Source organism: Mesoplodon bidens, assembly GCF_964165515.1.
Source record: "Mesoplodon bidens genome assembly, chromosome: 2".
In the NCBI taxonomy this organism is placed as follows: Eukaryota; Metazoa; Chordata; class Mammalia; order Artiodactyla; family Ziphiidae; genus Mesoplodon; species Mesoplodon bidens.
The window spans coordinates 169,925,781-169,943,065 of NC_138177.1; the positions used below are offsets into that span (position 1 = coordinate 169,925,781).

The following is a 17,285-nucleotide window of genomic DNA, read 5'->3' on the forward strand; positions in this document are numbered from 1 at the left end:
TGGTGTTGTGACCACAGGGGCAGAAATAAAGCTATGAAACAGAGGGAGAGTCCTATCTCTGGTCTTAAGCGATGTTATTTTAATATATCTATAAGAGTTTCAGCCAAAGACAGGAATAGTATAAAAAGAATTCTAAACGACTATATTCAATATCTTGTAATAACCTATAATGGAAAAGAATCTGAGAAAGAAAAAAAAAATATATATATATATAAAACTGAATCACTTTGCAGTACACCTAATATTAACACAACACTGTAAATTAATTATACTTCAATTTTTAAAAGGTTTTAAAAAAGAATAAATAAATTAAAGAATTCAAAATAAAATAACACCATCAACAGGTTAAAAGTAACCAAACAGTTAAAGTCAGAGGCTATCTCAGTGGGGATGAAAGCTTTAGCAGAAAGAAAATTGAGTTAATGGCATGACTTGAACCAGGACTCTGAGATTAAGGCCTTTGGAGAAGGACACACAGTCTCCCTGTAGGTATGTCAAAGACAGGAGACTCAATCTGGATGCCTACAGTCCCAGGTCTCCAGTGCCTGTCAAAAAAGATCTCTGGCTTATAGCGACCTTAACCAGTTGAGGTGAAAGCTCCCCAATTTGCCTGGTATAGTAAAATAATTTCCTTAGTGAATGTCCTTTAATCCCTAGAAAGATTCAGAATCTAATATAGAGATGAAATAAATCAACATTATTATTGTTAATTTTCAGTTACAGTTAGGAATAACCTATTCTTATTTAATACTCAGTGTCTATAATATTTAAAACAATCACCATGGGACTTTGCTGGTGGCACAATGGTTAAGAATCTGCCTGCCAATGTAAGGGACATGGGTTTGAGCCCTGGTACAGGAAGATTCCACATGTCGTGGAGCAACTAAGGCCGTGCGTCACAACTACTAAGCCTGTGCTCTAGAGCCCATGAGCCACAACTACTGAGCCCGCGTGCCATAACTACTGAAGCCTGCGTGCCTAGAGCCCATGCTCCACAATAAGAGAAGCCACTGCAATGAGAAGCCCGCGCACCGCAACGAAGAGTAGCCCCCACTCGCCGCAACTAGAGAGAGCCTGCACGCTGCAACAAAGACCCAACGCAGCCAAAAATAAATAAATAAATAAATAAATTTAAAAAAAAACTATCACCATGTTAAAGAACATGACAGATTAGTTTTCTGATTCCAATTTAAACTGTGTAATTGAGTAACTGATCTTGAGGGTTTTTTGTTGAAAATGTTAAGAATTTTATGAAAGTTGTAAATAATACTGTTTAAGATAAATTAAAACAAATACAGAAAATCATAAATTATCAGGTTTATTAAAGTTACACATGTAAAAACTTGGAAATGTTTCACCTGTCAGGTCAAGCAAACTGAACTGCTTAAAACAGAAAAGTAAATACATTAAGTTTATAAATGCAATCTGAAGTGCTAGAAGAAATTTAACAGTTGTAAATGAGGCTGACTGGGATTAAAGTCTGACCAATCCAAGTTAAGTAAACCAATATTAATCAAAGGACCCTAAGCCACCTTGAGAACAATCTATCAAAACTGACCGTTTTAATAAAAGATTTAGTAAGTGTGCAACTAAATTTAAAGGCTTACCCACTCCCAAACTAAGACTATACAAAGACCTGCATACAAATGTTCATAGCACCATTATCCATCATAGCTTAAAATTAGAACCCGAACAACCAGCAACTAACTCGTAAATGGATAAAACAAATTGTGCTATATTCATAGACTGGAATACAACTCAACAATAAAAAGAAACAAACTACTGATACACATAACATAGATGAATCTCAAACAAATTATGCTAAGTGCAAGAAGTAAAACACAAAAGGCTACAGACTGTATGGTTCCACTGATATGAAATTCTAGAAAAGCAAAATCATAGTGACAGAAAGCAGATCTGTGGTTGCCTAGGGCCAGGTCAAGGGAAGGGACTGACTATAAAGGGCAAAAGGAAACTCTTTAGGATGATGTATCTTGATTATGGTGGAGGTTACACAACTATATGGTCAGCAAAAATAATCAAACTGAACACTTAAAATGAGTGAATTCTATTGTATTATACTTCAATAAAGCTAAAAAAATAAACACATTAAAACATAAAGGTTTATAAAAATAAGCTTTGAAATTTGAAAATAAAATTTAAAATTAATTTTCAACCCCAAGTAGCCATAAATTGTCTTCTCTCTGTATATAGATTGCCTCCGAGGGCACACAGAAACACAAAAAAATCCCTCAACTACCACGAAATGTAGGTCATTATCTCATTTTGTCTATCTTCCAAGTTTCCTCTAATATACCATTACTCATAATTTTTAATTCATAAAAACTTTAAAGGCCTAAAACACCATTAGAAAGCCACTGATCTCTGGGGCTTCCCTGGTGGCAGAGTGGTTAAGAATCTGCCTGCCAATGCAGGGGACACAGGTTCGAGCCCTGGCCCGGGAAGATCCCACATGCCGCGGAGCAACTAAGCCTGTGCGCCACAACTACTGAGCCCGCATGCCTAGAGCCCATGCTCCACAACAAGAGAAGCCACCGCAATGAGAAGCCTGTGCACTGCAACGAAGAGTAGCCTTTGCTCGCCGCAACTAGAGAAAGCCCGCACGCAGCAACAAAGATCCAACGCAGCCCAAAATAAAAATAAATAAAAAATAAATAACTTTATTAAAAAAAAAAAAGCCACTGGTCTCTTAACTGTTTACTATTGTCTCTCCATTTCACCCTCCCAATTGAATCTAGACAGCTCCTTAAAGTGGGCAGCATGATACACTCCATAAGAGCAATATGTCAGCTGACAAGACAGTAAGAGGGTAACTCATAAAAAGTGAAAAAGTTAAGATTCCTACATACCAAAAGGATACCTTTCTGAATTTTTCCTTTGCCTAACTGAGCTGATGACAACAGAAACAACAGAGAAAAGTCAGAAATGAAGATGTGCAGCTACTGTTAAAACAAGGAAAAAACACTGAGAAATTGGGAATACTTAAGGAAGAAAGAAATTTGTTCCTTAAATCTAAAAAGTTGACCACAAATGTCAATACTGTGAGCTAGATATTGGTTTGCCCTCAAAATATTTTCAAATGTAGTATAAAATAACAAGCTATAGTATGATAATATAAGAAGCTATCTGTACATATAATATGCAGACACATATATTAGGTAAGCCTTCAAATGTCAGAGTGATAGTACAGCCTGTCTAAGGTACTCTGCTCTCATCCTATTTTATCTCCTTCCACACCATCCATCCAGGGTACCCCAAATGCCTATTTGCTATTCCAGGTCTGGGACCGCTTCTCCGTCAAGGATCGACCATCATAATATTCAATCCTGCTATTAACAAAAGGCAAATGGTTTGCTAATATTCTAGTTTCCCAAATGTCCAAAGAAAGACAACCACCAGGTGTTAAAGTTACAGACCAAAACATTGTAAAAGACATCAAGTTTTCACCTGCAGTATCAAAAAGTCCAAGAGTATAAGGCTCTCCACCAATCATAACTGTGACTGCATAGTTGTCAAAAACCTAAAACATAAAAATATGACATAGTTAGTGTGCAAGGGGATGGTCAAAACAGGACAGGACAACTCTTAAGCTAAGACAATGTTTCCTTCCCAAGACTCAACCACCTCTTAGTGCATCTTTCTTTTATGACCAACCTTGCCAACTAAGCCCTTGCATGACCTAATAGTTCTTGAAAAAAGTGGCAGGAGATGTATTCTGGGATGTCTGCTCTACCGCAGCAGCTTGGATAAAAACCCACAGAAGGCTCAGAGGTGTCACAGGAGCAGAGTCCCCTGGCTATACAAAGTGATCCTACTCAAGTTTGAAACTTTTGAGACAGTAGTTTAAGTTTACCTCAATTTTCAACCTGATTTCTAACAGGCTGTTTCTTCATAGACCATTTCCTTTTAATCTAGTATTAAAATCTCCTAGATCCATGATAATCTTTTTCCTTTCAGGGTTGAAGGCAGGAGCAGCCTTGTTGCAAACATTCCCATTAGAGAGAAATGTAGGTTCCCTCAAGGTACTCAAGGAAAGTGTCTAAGAAACGGCTGGCAGATTTTTTGTTGGGACTTCATGAATAAAACTCATGTTATTGGGTACAAATCACATGACCTAAGGTATCTTCTTTGAATTGGGTATACTTAAGGATAGTATATAGGTAGGGGTGTGTGTGTGTGTTTATGTACACTTAAGGATCGTGAATAGGGTACACTATTTGTAAACAGACTGTAAAACCCATTAACAAACTTAGTATATACTAATATTGGTTGTACTAAGTTATTTGTGAAAATGGGAGCTAACAGTGCTAAATGAAAAAAGACACAACACTAATTCATGGACTCCTCTGAATTAATTTACAATTGAAAAGCAAGGCTTTGCAACCCGGAGAAGGATGTTACGTTTTAACATCAGCTCTGTTTAACACTAATTTTCTGGTTCACGTTTTAGTGGGTTGTTGGGAGCTTGTTTAAATGTAAGCAAGAGTGGACTGGAAGCAAGGGCTTTGGGGGAGGTGGTAGTTAAAGGAAAGTCAGTTCTTGACAACAAGAACAAAGAAGTGTAAAGAATGTGGTTAAGCTCTCAAACCATTCAGGTTATTTTCTTAAGTCATACCTAACCCTTTTCCAGAGATCCATATACAAACACATACATAAAGCACCCATAAGCCCTCCTTAAATAGAATGCCTAGGCTCAGAAACCATGTTTACAAGAAAACAACTTTAAATGGAGACTGAAACACAAACAATCTGACAGTTGCCCTCACTCAAGATCCACAAAATCGATGTATCTCTAAAAGTCCCCTAAAAGTCCCTTTCAACCTCAGAACTTTTCACTTACGAATGTCCCCAAATGGGCCAACTCAAAAATACGATTTTGTATTTTAAAATATGATTTATCCCCCTCAAAGAAACCTTATTTTTCTTCCAATAGCCTGGGCCTACTTCAATCACTTTATATGCCCTGGGACATTATAGACTTTCAATTACAATTAAACATCATCACCAAGGCTTTAACCTGTCACCCTCTTAAAAATGCTCTCATCTCTGAAGATTAACTTAAAATAATGATACACTTTCTTCCTTTTTACTTCCAAACAATACTAGTCCCATATTAATCATACACAGGTGCTTCATAACCCACCCCTACAAGAGCTCACTTCACAGAGGTGGTTACTGCCAGGCCAGGCCAACCCTAGCTCCTCTCTCACCACAGAACAGACATCTATGTTTAATATAATTACACGACTGGACTGGTCAACCAACCTGGGACAAACACTGGATCCCCAAACACATTCACAATGAGTGTTGCTCTAAATAACTGTCTCTGTCTCTCTCTCACTTCAGTATCTTTGTTATTCCCATTTTCCCTCTACTCTTCCAAGGAGCTGATAAAAAGCATTTGTGGGAGAGCATCCCCAAAGGCTTCTTCTGTTGATGTACTCATAAGAAAAACAGGTCTTCTGCGCCTCTAAAAACCAGTCTGGAGCTCCATTACTACTAGGACAACAGCTCCATAAGCTTTCCTTCTATTCCCTAAGGAGAATAAGTGGAGACACATACTACTTTCCCTGAAGTTACAAGACCCCCAAAATCATCCCAGAAGACCTCCAAGCACTGATTAATCATTGGCCAAGATATCAAAAAAAAATCACCTCATTCCAAAATGTAGGGCATACTTCTCCAAACTGAGACCACCACTCTTTAGAATCTTGTCTATTGGAGTTTTGCCTCCCAGCACTTCTTGCAAACCCTTGTATCACCCCTTCTGACTTTCCACTGATTTTTCAGCTGTTTAATTTTAAAGTGTATATAATTTACCCATGAGAAGTCAAGATCTTTAAAAACAGGAAACAAAGGCAGACAACAGAACAATTTCAGTACACAGAGAAAGTTTTCAAAAGGATATCAAATTATAATATATTTCACTAATAGATGGAAGCTTTATACTTACAGTCGGTACATACTCAGATGGAAATTTGTTTGTTGTGTAGGATATCAGGAGACATGTTTTACCAACGGCACCATCGCCCACAACAACGCACTTAATTGTCTGCATTGCTGAAACAGTTTTGTATCCACTTTAAATATTTCAAATTTGATGATGACCTACAAAAGGATTAAAGATATTTCTGTTATTTGTACTTATACGTGTGTTTTTTTTCCTTCAATTAGCAACAGGCTCTCTCATTCAGAGCAATAACAGAACCAGCAACCCAACTACTAGGGCTAAAAGAACCTAAAAAGAGAAATAGTGACTTGCAAATAAGAGTCAATTTTCTAAGTTTCTGATCCTTGCCTGTTTTCTTTTTTTTTATTAATTAATTTACTTATTTATTTATTTATTTTTGGCTGTGTTGGGTCTTCGTTTCTGTGCGAGGGCTTTCTCCAGTTGGGGCAAGCGGGGGCCACTCTTCATCGTGGTGTGCGGGCCTCTCACTATCACGGCTTCTCTTGTTGCAGAGCACAGGCTCCAGACGCCCAGGCTCAGTAGTTGTGGCTCACGGGCCTAGATGCTCCGTGGCATGTGGGATCTTCCCAGACCAGGGCTCGAACCCGTGTCCCCTGCATTGGCAGGCAGACTCTCAACCACTGCGCCACCAGGGAAGCCCAGCTGTTTTCGACTTAAGTGTTTTTTAAAAAATCAAAAGTAGCATAAAGAGCAGCATGTCTTTTTATAATGAAAGAGAAGAGGCTATTTCAAAATGAATCCCACGTACTATGTCAAGTGTTACTTTGTGCAACTTTTCCTTCAGTTGTACATGCCCACACATGTGTGTGTACAGGTATATGTGTACTAGACTGCAATACAAAGACCACTGCTTCAAAGAATGGTCCATTTACCCAACCTCAGAGCTACAGTTACTCAGGCTATAACCAATAAGCAGCAGAGCACCACCACCTCCCATCTAATAGAGGAGCAACATGAGGGACGGGACAAAGATCAGGGTGATCCCTGGTCTCAGTAGCTCTTTTAGCACCAAGTTGCCTAGTTACTAATTCAATATTCATGGCATGAAGAGGTCAAAACCTAGATTTTCATAATGAAAAAGTCAGATCACTCTCAAGCATTCTAACTTACAAAAAGATACAATTACTTTAGCTTCTTTTACTGTACTCCTTCATTCTAAGAAGCTATTGATTACAAATGCACCAAGGATTTATTACATTTCATTAATTCTGAATGCTTGTTTTTACACTTAAACATTTCTAAAATCAGAACATATCTTTACCGAAGGTTCCTTACCCTTGTTACCAGCCACTTTCCCCCCACATTTTGACATCTACGAAATTGGGATATATGACATCTTAGAGTCAATGAAAAATTATAACAGTTTTTCTGGAAGAATAAAGAAGAAACACCACACCCTCTATACCTACATTTTAAGATAAAATCCTTTCTCGATTATAATTCTGAAGGGATTACAATTTCTTGTTAGCTAAAGGTGCCAGCTTATTAAACATAAAAATGTCACAGAACCATCTAACTGTGGATTGGATGCCAGGCCTATATGCTCGTACAGTAACCTTCACAACTCTTAATCATGACTTATAAGTCTGTTAACATCTCTGTATCGGGGCTTCCCTGGAAGAGTGGTTAAGAATCCGCCTGCCAACGCAGGGGACATGGGTTCAAGCCCTGGTCTGGGAAGATCCTACATGCCGCGGAGCAGCTGGGCCCGTGAGCCATGGCCACTGTGCCTGTGCGTCCGGAGCCTGTGCTCCGCAATGGGAGAGGCCACAACAGTGAGAGGCCCGTGTACCGCAAAAAAAAAAAAAAAAGAAAAGAAAAGAAAAGAAAAAAAAGATCTCTGTATATACAAGTGAGTAACCTACAGGAAATATACATTCTCCTGTTCCTCATCAAAACCATCTTGACTACATTTTCCCTGTAATGCACTAGAGGAGCACTCATACTAGGTTAAGGATCTTAATCCCTAAACTAAATCAAATTACCTATCAAAATAATCACACTAAACCAAGTACTAAATTAATTCTAGAGAATTATTCTAGAAGAATATCTTTTACTTAATAATAAAAGAAGAGAAAACAGGAATAGCTGTCTTCTCATGGTTCCTCAGTCCACCTCTTAAAAACAGGATAACATTCTGCTAAAAAAACAAGGTCTTCTGTAAAATTTCTTTCCAATTCAGAGTGAAGAAAAGAAAAGTAAGCAGAGAGAGTTCTGATCATCCTACAGAATATTTTCCAGGTGCCTAAAAATCAGTTTCAAGTTCAGTTCCTGTATCTTGTATTTCTCATGACCATTATTATGGGGCAATTTTTTTTACAAAGAGTTTAATCACAAACACTGGACAGAAAGTAAGGTTTGATCACTGTGGCAGACACTGCTAGCGGTCTGCCAATTCTTCCTCTCTTCTTTAGTAACAGAATTTTACTGAAGCATAATGGCTCTTAGTAAAGACTACATTTCCTAAATTCTTTTGCAGCTAGATGTGACCAAGTTCTGGCAAATGGGAATGGAAGCGATGGATGCAATTTTCAAGACTAGCCTTAAAAACAAGGGGAATAGTTTCTCTTATCCCGGCCTTTAGGCTGGAATGCAGACATGATAATGGAAACTGAAGCAGTCACACTGAACCAGAAGACAGAAATTACATGCTAGGGATGAGTAACACAATAGGAAGGGCCAGCCCTGTATTGCCTTCCAAGACTTTTACATGAGAAAGAAACTTCTCTTTCATTAAGCCCCTATTATTTTGGACTTCTCTATTACAGCAGCAGAACTGAATCCTAATTACTATATTTCACGGATGCTAAGAAGGCAACAATTTTTAAAATACATCCTAAATTTAGACGTGTTAAATGTAAGAGAAAAAGTCTTAGAATCAATAAAATTATAATGATATTTGGATTTATCAAGTAACTTTACAGTAAACTTGACCACTTTTGAGACTTTGTCTTAAAAACACCTAAAATAAATGCTATTATTAAATTTTAACTGTGGTTAAAATCAATTGTCATCCCTAAATATGAAGATCCTTATCTTCAGTCTACCTATGGTATTCACTTTTAAGACTTGTAACCCATACTACCTAGCAAATACAAAATCATCAGGCCATTTATAAACTTGAAACTTCTAGTGAAGGAAGAGCTACCATTTCCTTAAAGTTTCATTAAAATTCTCTAGGAAATAAGGAAGAAGAAATTGAAAACAAAAAGTTTCCATGATTAAAGACATGAATATGACTGTCACATGGTTAAGTCACAACTATCACAAGCTGTATTGAATGTTACAATATTGTTCTGTTTTATGTTTTGGGTTTTTGGCCGTGAGGCATGTGGGATCTTAGCTCCCCGACCAGGGATCAAATCTACACCCCTTGCATTGGAAGGTGAAGTCTTAACCACTGGACCGCCAAGGAAGTCCCAAAATATCTCTGCATTCTTAAGAGCAAAATTAAAAAACTAAATGCCGAACTTTCTGAGGAAGATCTTTAAGCTTTTCCAATGAAAGATAATGGGTGACTAGAACTCTTGTGAGAGAAATGTGGTCCGCAAACAGTTTGGCAAGATCACTAACATTACTACTTTGAGAACTTTTAGAAGTCTGGATCTTTTCCGAGCAGGAGAAACAGCCCCCAAGCCAATCAGGCCCTTCTTGCATGTCCTGCTTAGTAAAGCTGGGAAGAATTTCCGAACTACAGAAACAAAATGCATAACAATAATAATTTTCCTAACTCCGAAGTCAGGAAAACCCTGGGTTTTAACCTCTGCTCAGCACTTACTAGTGACCTAGGCAAGTTTTTTAATCTCTTTTTGCCTCAATTTTCTCATTTGTAAAACAGAACTAATTATAATTTACACCAACACCTTGCAAAGTTAAAAAGACTAAGTAATATAAAAGGACCTGGCTCTTAGCACATACTCAATATACATGAATTCCTCTACCAACTGTGCCAGTTAAGTCAACCCCATCATACCTATTTTTGTCCAGAGGATCAAAACTTGCACTGCACTTTCTTCTCTCTTTGGTGGACTATTACCTAATCAAAACTTCTCACACTTTGCACAAAGCAGGTGCACCAAAAACATAGGCTAAAATGAACTGAATATATTTGCTGCTATTTAGCTAATGACACAAAAAACAAGAAATCCACCCAAATATTCCTTCTTCACTTGAAGACTCCCATATTATTTTTTCCTGTATTTCCTGCATTTCCCTGTATTTACAGAGCAGTCCCTAAAACCAAGCTACTTAACAGGTGTTAACAATATAATTTAGGTATTGGAATAGACCCTATCACTATCTTTAAACACCAAATTAAATGCTTTTTTAGTTTATTAATTATCACTGCCTACATGCAAACTAATGAAAATCTGACAGTTGTTAACCTAAAACAATAAAACAGCCAGTTATTTTACCTTCTCCCTACTGGAGATACAAAGGTGCTTCTCAGGTCTACAACTGAAGTCTAGTGGTAGGGTGTGAGAGCTCCCCCTTCTGGTCACCTGACTCCATCTTAAATGAGGTTTCTGTTTATTAATGTTCACATTGTTATTGATAATATTTTTTATAATCTCTTTTTCCTGTTAGGCTTGAATTCAGCCTCTAGATCAGCAATTCCAAAACTATCACTTCGGACAACCAGAGTCAGAATTACCTGAAATGAGTTTGTTAACCATTCAGATTCCTGGGCCCTCACCCCAAATCTAATAGATCAGAGCGCAACACTTCCTATGAAATTCTAATGCACAGTGAAGTTTGAGAACTACTGCCCTATACGATAACACGATTAAAAATACCAGTAACAAAAGAATCTAAACTAAGATAAACACTACTGACATTAAGGTCACCTAGAAGTGAGTTTCTTAAAAGTAGAATCCAGGGCTTCCCTGGTGGCACAGTGGTTGAGAGTCCGCCTGCCGATGCAGGGGACATGGGTTCGTGCCCCGGTCCAGGAAGATCCCACATGCCGCAGAGCGGCTCGGCCCGTGAACCATGGCCGCTGGGCCTGCGTGTCCGGAGCCTGTGTTCCGCAATGGGAGAGGCCACAACAGTGAGAGGCCCGCGTGCCGCAAAAAAAAAAAAAAAAAAAAAAAAAAAAGTAGAATCCAAATTATCACTGTGAATTATCTGTATCAACCAGGCACTTTACATATTTAGTAATGAAAAACTCATGTTGTATACTGAGAGATCACGAACCAAGATACTTCAGAGGTGCTTTAAAACTGGTTCAACCCAAGTGTTCTCAAATAATAGTGCCAGTGGCAATACTTATATAGCACTTACTATACGCCACATACTGTTCTAAACATATTACACATATTCATACATTTTGTCCTCTCAACTCTGAGATATGTACTATACTGTCCCCATTTCACAGGTAAGAAAAGTAGGGCTCAGCGAAGTTAAGCAACTAGACCAAGATTACTGAGCCCATAAATGGCAGAACTGGAATTTAAACCCAAACAGTCTGTCAAGGCTCTGCTCCAAAACTCTATACTATGCTACTTTCTCCTAAGAAGTGACATTAATCAAAACAAATATGATCACTACAAATGGAGTGGCAAGTATATACCTATGACAGTTGCCAGACTGGGAAGAGGAAGGCAGAGGAAGAAGAAACAGGGGTTAAGTTCATTTCCTATTTCTTCACCCTGCAGACAACCACTCAATCTTATTGGGGAGAAGGGAAGCGAGAAGAGAGAATTTTTAAGATAGAGTTCACTCTTCCCCTTTCTATCTATATACCCACAAATCTTCCATTTCTTATGCTTCCTCAACTGACAGTTCAGCAATCTATCAGAAACTGGTTGTGGATCCCCAGTTAAGAGCACTGGTTCAGGAGTCAGACTGGCTCTACCACTCTAGCTATGTGACCTTAGGCAAGCTATATAACTGCTCACTTTTCCCTTATCTCAAAAATGAAAATAGTAATACTTTTCTCATAGGGTAAGTTGACTGAATAAGATAATATATGTAAGGAGTTCAAAACAGTGCCTGGCCTCTGGTAAATGCTTAGTAAATGTTTGCACCTACTCTTAAATGAGTAAAGGCATTCTTATAGTACTCATTGTCTTTACTACAAATGTAGTCAAATTTAGAGCTATCACTACAAAGGTGTTCATTTCAGAGTCAAGTTCCAATTTAATTAGGATTATTCTGCAAAGCATTTGACATGTATTATTAATAATTTCATGTACTGAAATGTCACCAGATGACCCACAGACGGGGAGGGAGTAGGGGGCCAGGGGAGAGACTGTTCTTGCAATATATACAATGCCAGCTTCAACAACATGGAGGAAACTAAGCCAGACATATTTGTAAATCCTTATGTTAACTTCCTATTTAAACAACGTCAAATCACTATAACAGCAAAGAGGCTGTGTAGTACCAATGTACCATTCTGCTATCCAAAGTGGCTAGAAAAGTTATTCTGCACCAATAACTAAGCACTATTTCTTTTTAACAATGAAGTTCATTTCTACCAGAACTTGGAATTGGTTGGTGTTGAGCAACTTAAGGCATAAAAAATGATTCTGCCAATCATAAAGAAGATAAATTGTGAAATAAGGTGGATCTTCCACATTCCTTCCCAATACCTATCACTCCTCCTGACAGCCACACCAAAACCGTTATCTCCTACGTTCTTAAATGCTTTGGAGGTCCAAATTACCCTTTGAGAATCTCAAAACTAAAGCCCCTTTAGTTTTCTGGGGTTCTTGAGCTCTGGATTTAAAGAGGCTATGGAACTCTTAGTATCATTATTATTATTGGCTGGATGCCAACTAAACTCCACCGAACAATGCAATCCCTGAGGAAAAGGATTTGTATGTGGGGAAAGGAAAACGCTCCCAGCTACAGATGTCCTATCTTCCCATGCCCCACAGTTCATTCTAGGCACAAGGCACAAAGAGCATATGAAAAGATTTGGGGGTTAGGTATTTGCTAATAAGCTTGTTTGCAAAAAATGTATATTCTCAGACTATTATATCCCTTATAAAAAGATGTCAAATATTAACAGTAAACAGTGTGAATAAAAGCCCCATCCAATTTTTGGTATTCACTGTGGTGAAAGTAAGTGTTTGGTCTTTGTCCAGGATTCCTGTCACAGAGCTCCTAAAACCCTTGGAATTCCCCTAAATGGTGGAAGTACCTTTTGTCATTCATAATGAGCCCCTTCCTAATAATGACTTAGGATGGGGCCTCTGGATAGCCTTGGGATAGGACTGCTCACCAGAAAGACCAAGTGATGAGAGCGTTAGAACTTTCAGCCCTACCTGCCAACCTCAGGAAGAGAGGACAGGGAGGGCAGCACTGGAGATTGAGCTCTGTGAAAACTGGTGAACAAGAAGATTTAGAGAGCTTCCAAGTTAGTCAACACATCGTGCTGGAGAGTGCCTGCCTAGGGAGGACACGTACCCCATACCCCAAATTTGCCATCAGCCAGGCAGAAGGGTGGATAGCCTGGGTACCCCATCTGCAGCTGGTGCCTGAAATGGAGGCAGTTTTGTGGGGCTGAGCCCTTAAGCTGTGGGGTCTACACTAACTCTGAGAGTTAGTGTTACAATGGAATTGACAGAAGTGATGTCGGAAAAAGACACTACATTCACACCAACACAAAATACACTCAAAGTAATGCTCTTTTCATTTGAAACACATTTCCCCCTGAAGTAATCCATTTTCATACTTAGGATACAGGAAAGAGATATGGAGAATCAAGAGAGTAACAACCCTGAATAACAAGCCTTCCTTAGCTATCCAATGAAACAGCTGGTCTGGTTAAAGGATTAAACAGAATAAATAAAATCGGCACCACTTGGCTCTCCTATCAAATCCAGTCACTTTAGTGAATATGGTTTATATAACCTTTTGCTGTCATTACACCTCCACCATAGTTACCTTTCTCCCCCAAAACAAGCAATACACTGTAAGAAGAATGTTTTTAAACCTTGAAATAAACATTTAGCTTCAAAAAAATTTATGAGAGGGGCTTCCCTGGTGGCGCAGTGGTTGAGAGTCCGCCGGCCGATGCAGGGGACACGGGTTCGTGCCCCGGTCCAGGAAGGTCCCACATGCCACAGAGCGGCTGGGCCCGTGAGCCATGGCCGCTGAACCTATGCGTGGAGCCTGTGCTCCACAACGGGAGAGGCCACAGCAGTGAGAGGCCCAAGTACCGCAAAATAAATAAATAAATAAATAAATATAAAATAAAGAATAAGATTTTTTTTTCAGAATTGGAATATCCCTTAATGAACTAACTAAATCCCATCATTTTGCAGATATTCTGGTCTAAATGCAAAGGACTTGCCCCTATGCCCGATAGTTAATACTCATGTATCCTGACATTCTTTCCCAACTCTTCAGAATTCAGGCAAATACAGAACAAGCTACATAAAGACAGTTCTTTTTGAACTTCATAATTTGTTTTCAGAGTCCTCAGTAAATAGGAAATAATCTTAGAAAACTTTGGCATTCATTCCGCCTGCCAATGCAGGGGACAAGGCTTCGCTCCCTGGTCTGGGAAGATCCCACATGCCGCGGAGCAACAAAGCCCGTACACCACAACTACTGAACCTGTGCTCTAGAGTCCGCGAGCCACAACTACTGAAGCCCGCATGCCACAACTACTGAAGCCCGCGCACCTAGAGCCCGTGCTCCCCAACAAGAGAAGCCACCGCAATGAGAAGCCCGCACACTGCAACAAAGAGCAGCCCCCGCTCACCACAACTAGAGAACGCCCACACGCAGCAACGAAGACCAAACGCAGCCAAAAATAAATAAATAAATAAATTTATTTATTTTAAAAAAAAGTCAAAGCAATTCAACTACTGTTCAAACTTATTTGCCCTAATAAAAATCCAAAAGAAGCTTAATATAATCAAGTAGTTTGCCTCCGTTTTGAATAATAAATGTATGCATTCCAATTGGAAAAATAAGTAAGTTAAAATTGGAATTCTATAAAATAACTTTCAATTATTAAAAAGTAGACAACCCTGTGTTGGAAGAGACAGTCCCCCATAGGTCTCTTGTGGTCCTACCCATCTTGCTAGGTATGCTAAGAATGCCAAGGCCCTTACCACTCTATCCAGGCCATGGCATAGGGTTGTGTTTGCAGCAAACAACCTTGAAGGATACAGTAATGTCTCCCTCTGGGACAAAGAGCAGGGTTGCCTTCTGCGTGCTATTAAATAGTAGGTTCCCCAAGCTCGGTGTTCCTCAGCTATTACACAAACCCACTGCATCTCCCACATGGAAGTCTTAGGGATAAGGGGAAGCAGCACACAACACACTCATCTCCTGCTGCTGGCTGTGGCTTAATTAAATTCTTTGTCTCTTGACCCTAGAGTCTCATGTCTTCTGCCAGCAGCCATAAAACAATATCAGGCTAACATATTAGCTTGTAAGGAGAGTAAAATAAAATCCCCAACACTGTTTACTTAATTGACTGAGCTTTGTGAGACATAATGATTTTGTTGTCAATTTAAGTTGTATAAGTAAATAATAGAGCAATTAGATGGTTTCTTAGAATAATTATTAGTTAGAGTAGAGGCTAGGTGAGAACACCAGGTCTCAAATATTTCATTCATTACCCAGAAGTTTCCTTTATAGAAAATCCTCCTGAAATAATTAACATTTTTTTGCGCCTTGTCCTCCTCACTCAAGCCAGCACATGTTCCCTAGGAGCTGACTGGCTGTTTCAATTGTTTATGTTCCATCTTCTAGGTGTCTGTTCTAACAGGAAGAAATTAGTGAAGGCCAGAATCCTATCATCAAGAAAGGTGGTAGGGACTTCCCTGGTGGCACAGTGGATCCTCCTGCCAGTGAGACACAGGTTTGATCCCTGGTCCGGGAATATCCCACATGCCGAGGAGCAACTAAGCTCGTGCGCCACAGCTACTGAGCCTATGTGCCACAACTACTGAAGCCTGAGCACCTAGAGCCCATGCTCCGCAACAAGAGAAGCCACCACAGTGAGAAGCCCGCACACCACCACAAAGAGTAGCCCCCGCTCACCACAACTAGAGAAAGCCTGCGCACAGCAACGAAGACCCAATGCAGCCAAAAATACTAACTTTTTAAAAAGGTGGTGGTAAAAAGGTGGTAAAATAAAAATAAGAAATTAAGTATTCACTAATTTTGCTTTAAATAAGGCTAATAAAATTTTTAACTTTTCAAAAACAAAACCTTATTTTGTTCTCTCCTATCCTTAAATAGCTGTAAGCTTATTTTCCCCCCAAATTCCACTTACTCACCTCTAGAATTAAGTCATTATAGAAAGTTAAAGGACAAAGTCTCCATGGTACATGTCCAAGAGCCCTGTTGCTGATTTTTTGTTGATTTTTTAACGTGAGACTGGCAAATATATGCAAAATTGGTAGATATTTCACCAAAATATAGTCAAAGAAATCAGGGAAGTAAACTTGGGCAGAATGTAAGTGATAACACTACTGCAGCCTTTGCTTTTTGGGAAAGATACTGGGTTTTTCTCCCCTCCCCTAAATGTACTTTCCAGATGTTTCATCAAACGAAAGTATCTTTGGGCAAAAACATCTCAAATTCTTCATGTATCTCTCTCCCACAAAATGGTTGCAAAATTCCTAATATCTCCAGCTGCCAATTAAATACATTAACATATGCAAAGTGATGAAAGGCAAACATTAGGCACTCATTAAAGCAATTATTCAATTCTTCCATTTTCTGCCACTTGTGAAAGAAACTGATAAATACTATGAAACCACAACCTACATGAAAGAGTAGAGAAGCGGGTGTCAAATTAAGGTTCTATGGGCCCTTGAGATGACAAAAATGAAGCAACTGTCAGGGAAAAAAGTGCTGACAGTAGCACGTATAAAATGAAAGGTTATGATTCTATGTGGTAAAAGATGTTTTCAGCAGGGCTAGAAGTTTGCTGTGTCAGCTTCATTTCTGAAAATGACTTCATTCCGAAATGTCTGATCCAATAAGAACGTGAGTCCTTATTTTTACTACCATGCTGAGTTTTCCTTCTTCAAATTGGCAAAAACTAAGGGACGCTAGCCAAAGTAATCATTTTATATTGTCTTTGTGACCAAAAAAAATTTTAGTCCAATGAGTAAATATCTACATAAGCTATATAACTTTTGAATGTAATATTTCAAAACAATTTGGAAAAACTGAAGAGTATGCAATAATGTATGAGTACTAAGTATCTGATTAGAAGAGAATGGATATTACAATAAGATTTTCCCTCAAAATATTCAAGACTCGTAGATTTATTCATTCAGTCAACAAGCCTTTATTAGGCACCTAGTAAGTG

At 38.8% G+C, this 17,285-nt stretch overlaps 1 protein-coding gene across 3 annotated transcripts in view; it reads right to left on the bottom strand.

Moving 5' to 3' along the window:
* The window catches only part of CDC42 (cell division cycle 42), a 46,084-nt gene that overhangs the window by 13,477 nt on the left and 15,322 nt on the right, over positions 1 to 17,285 (bottom strand). For all 3 annotated transcript variants that reach the window (XM_081224782.1, XM_081224783.1, XM_081224784.1), the window contains exons 2-3: positions 5,975 to 6,129; positions 3,469 to 3,541 (exon numbers count right to left, since the gene is read on the bottom strand). In XM_081224782.1, coding sequence (XP_081080908.1) covers positions 3,469 to 3,541; positions 5,975 to 6,079 — 178 coding nt within the window. In that variant the 5' untranslated portion in view covers positions 6,080 to 6,129. The remainder of the gene's footprint in view (positions 1 to 3,468; positions 3,542 to 5,974; positions 6,130 to 17,285) is intronic.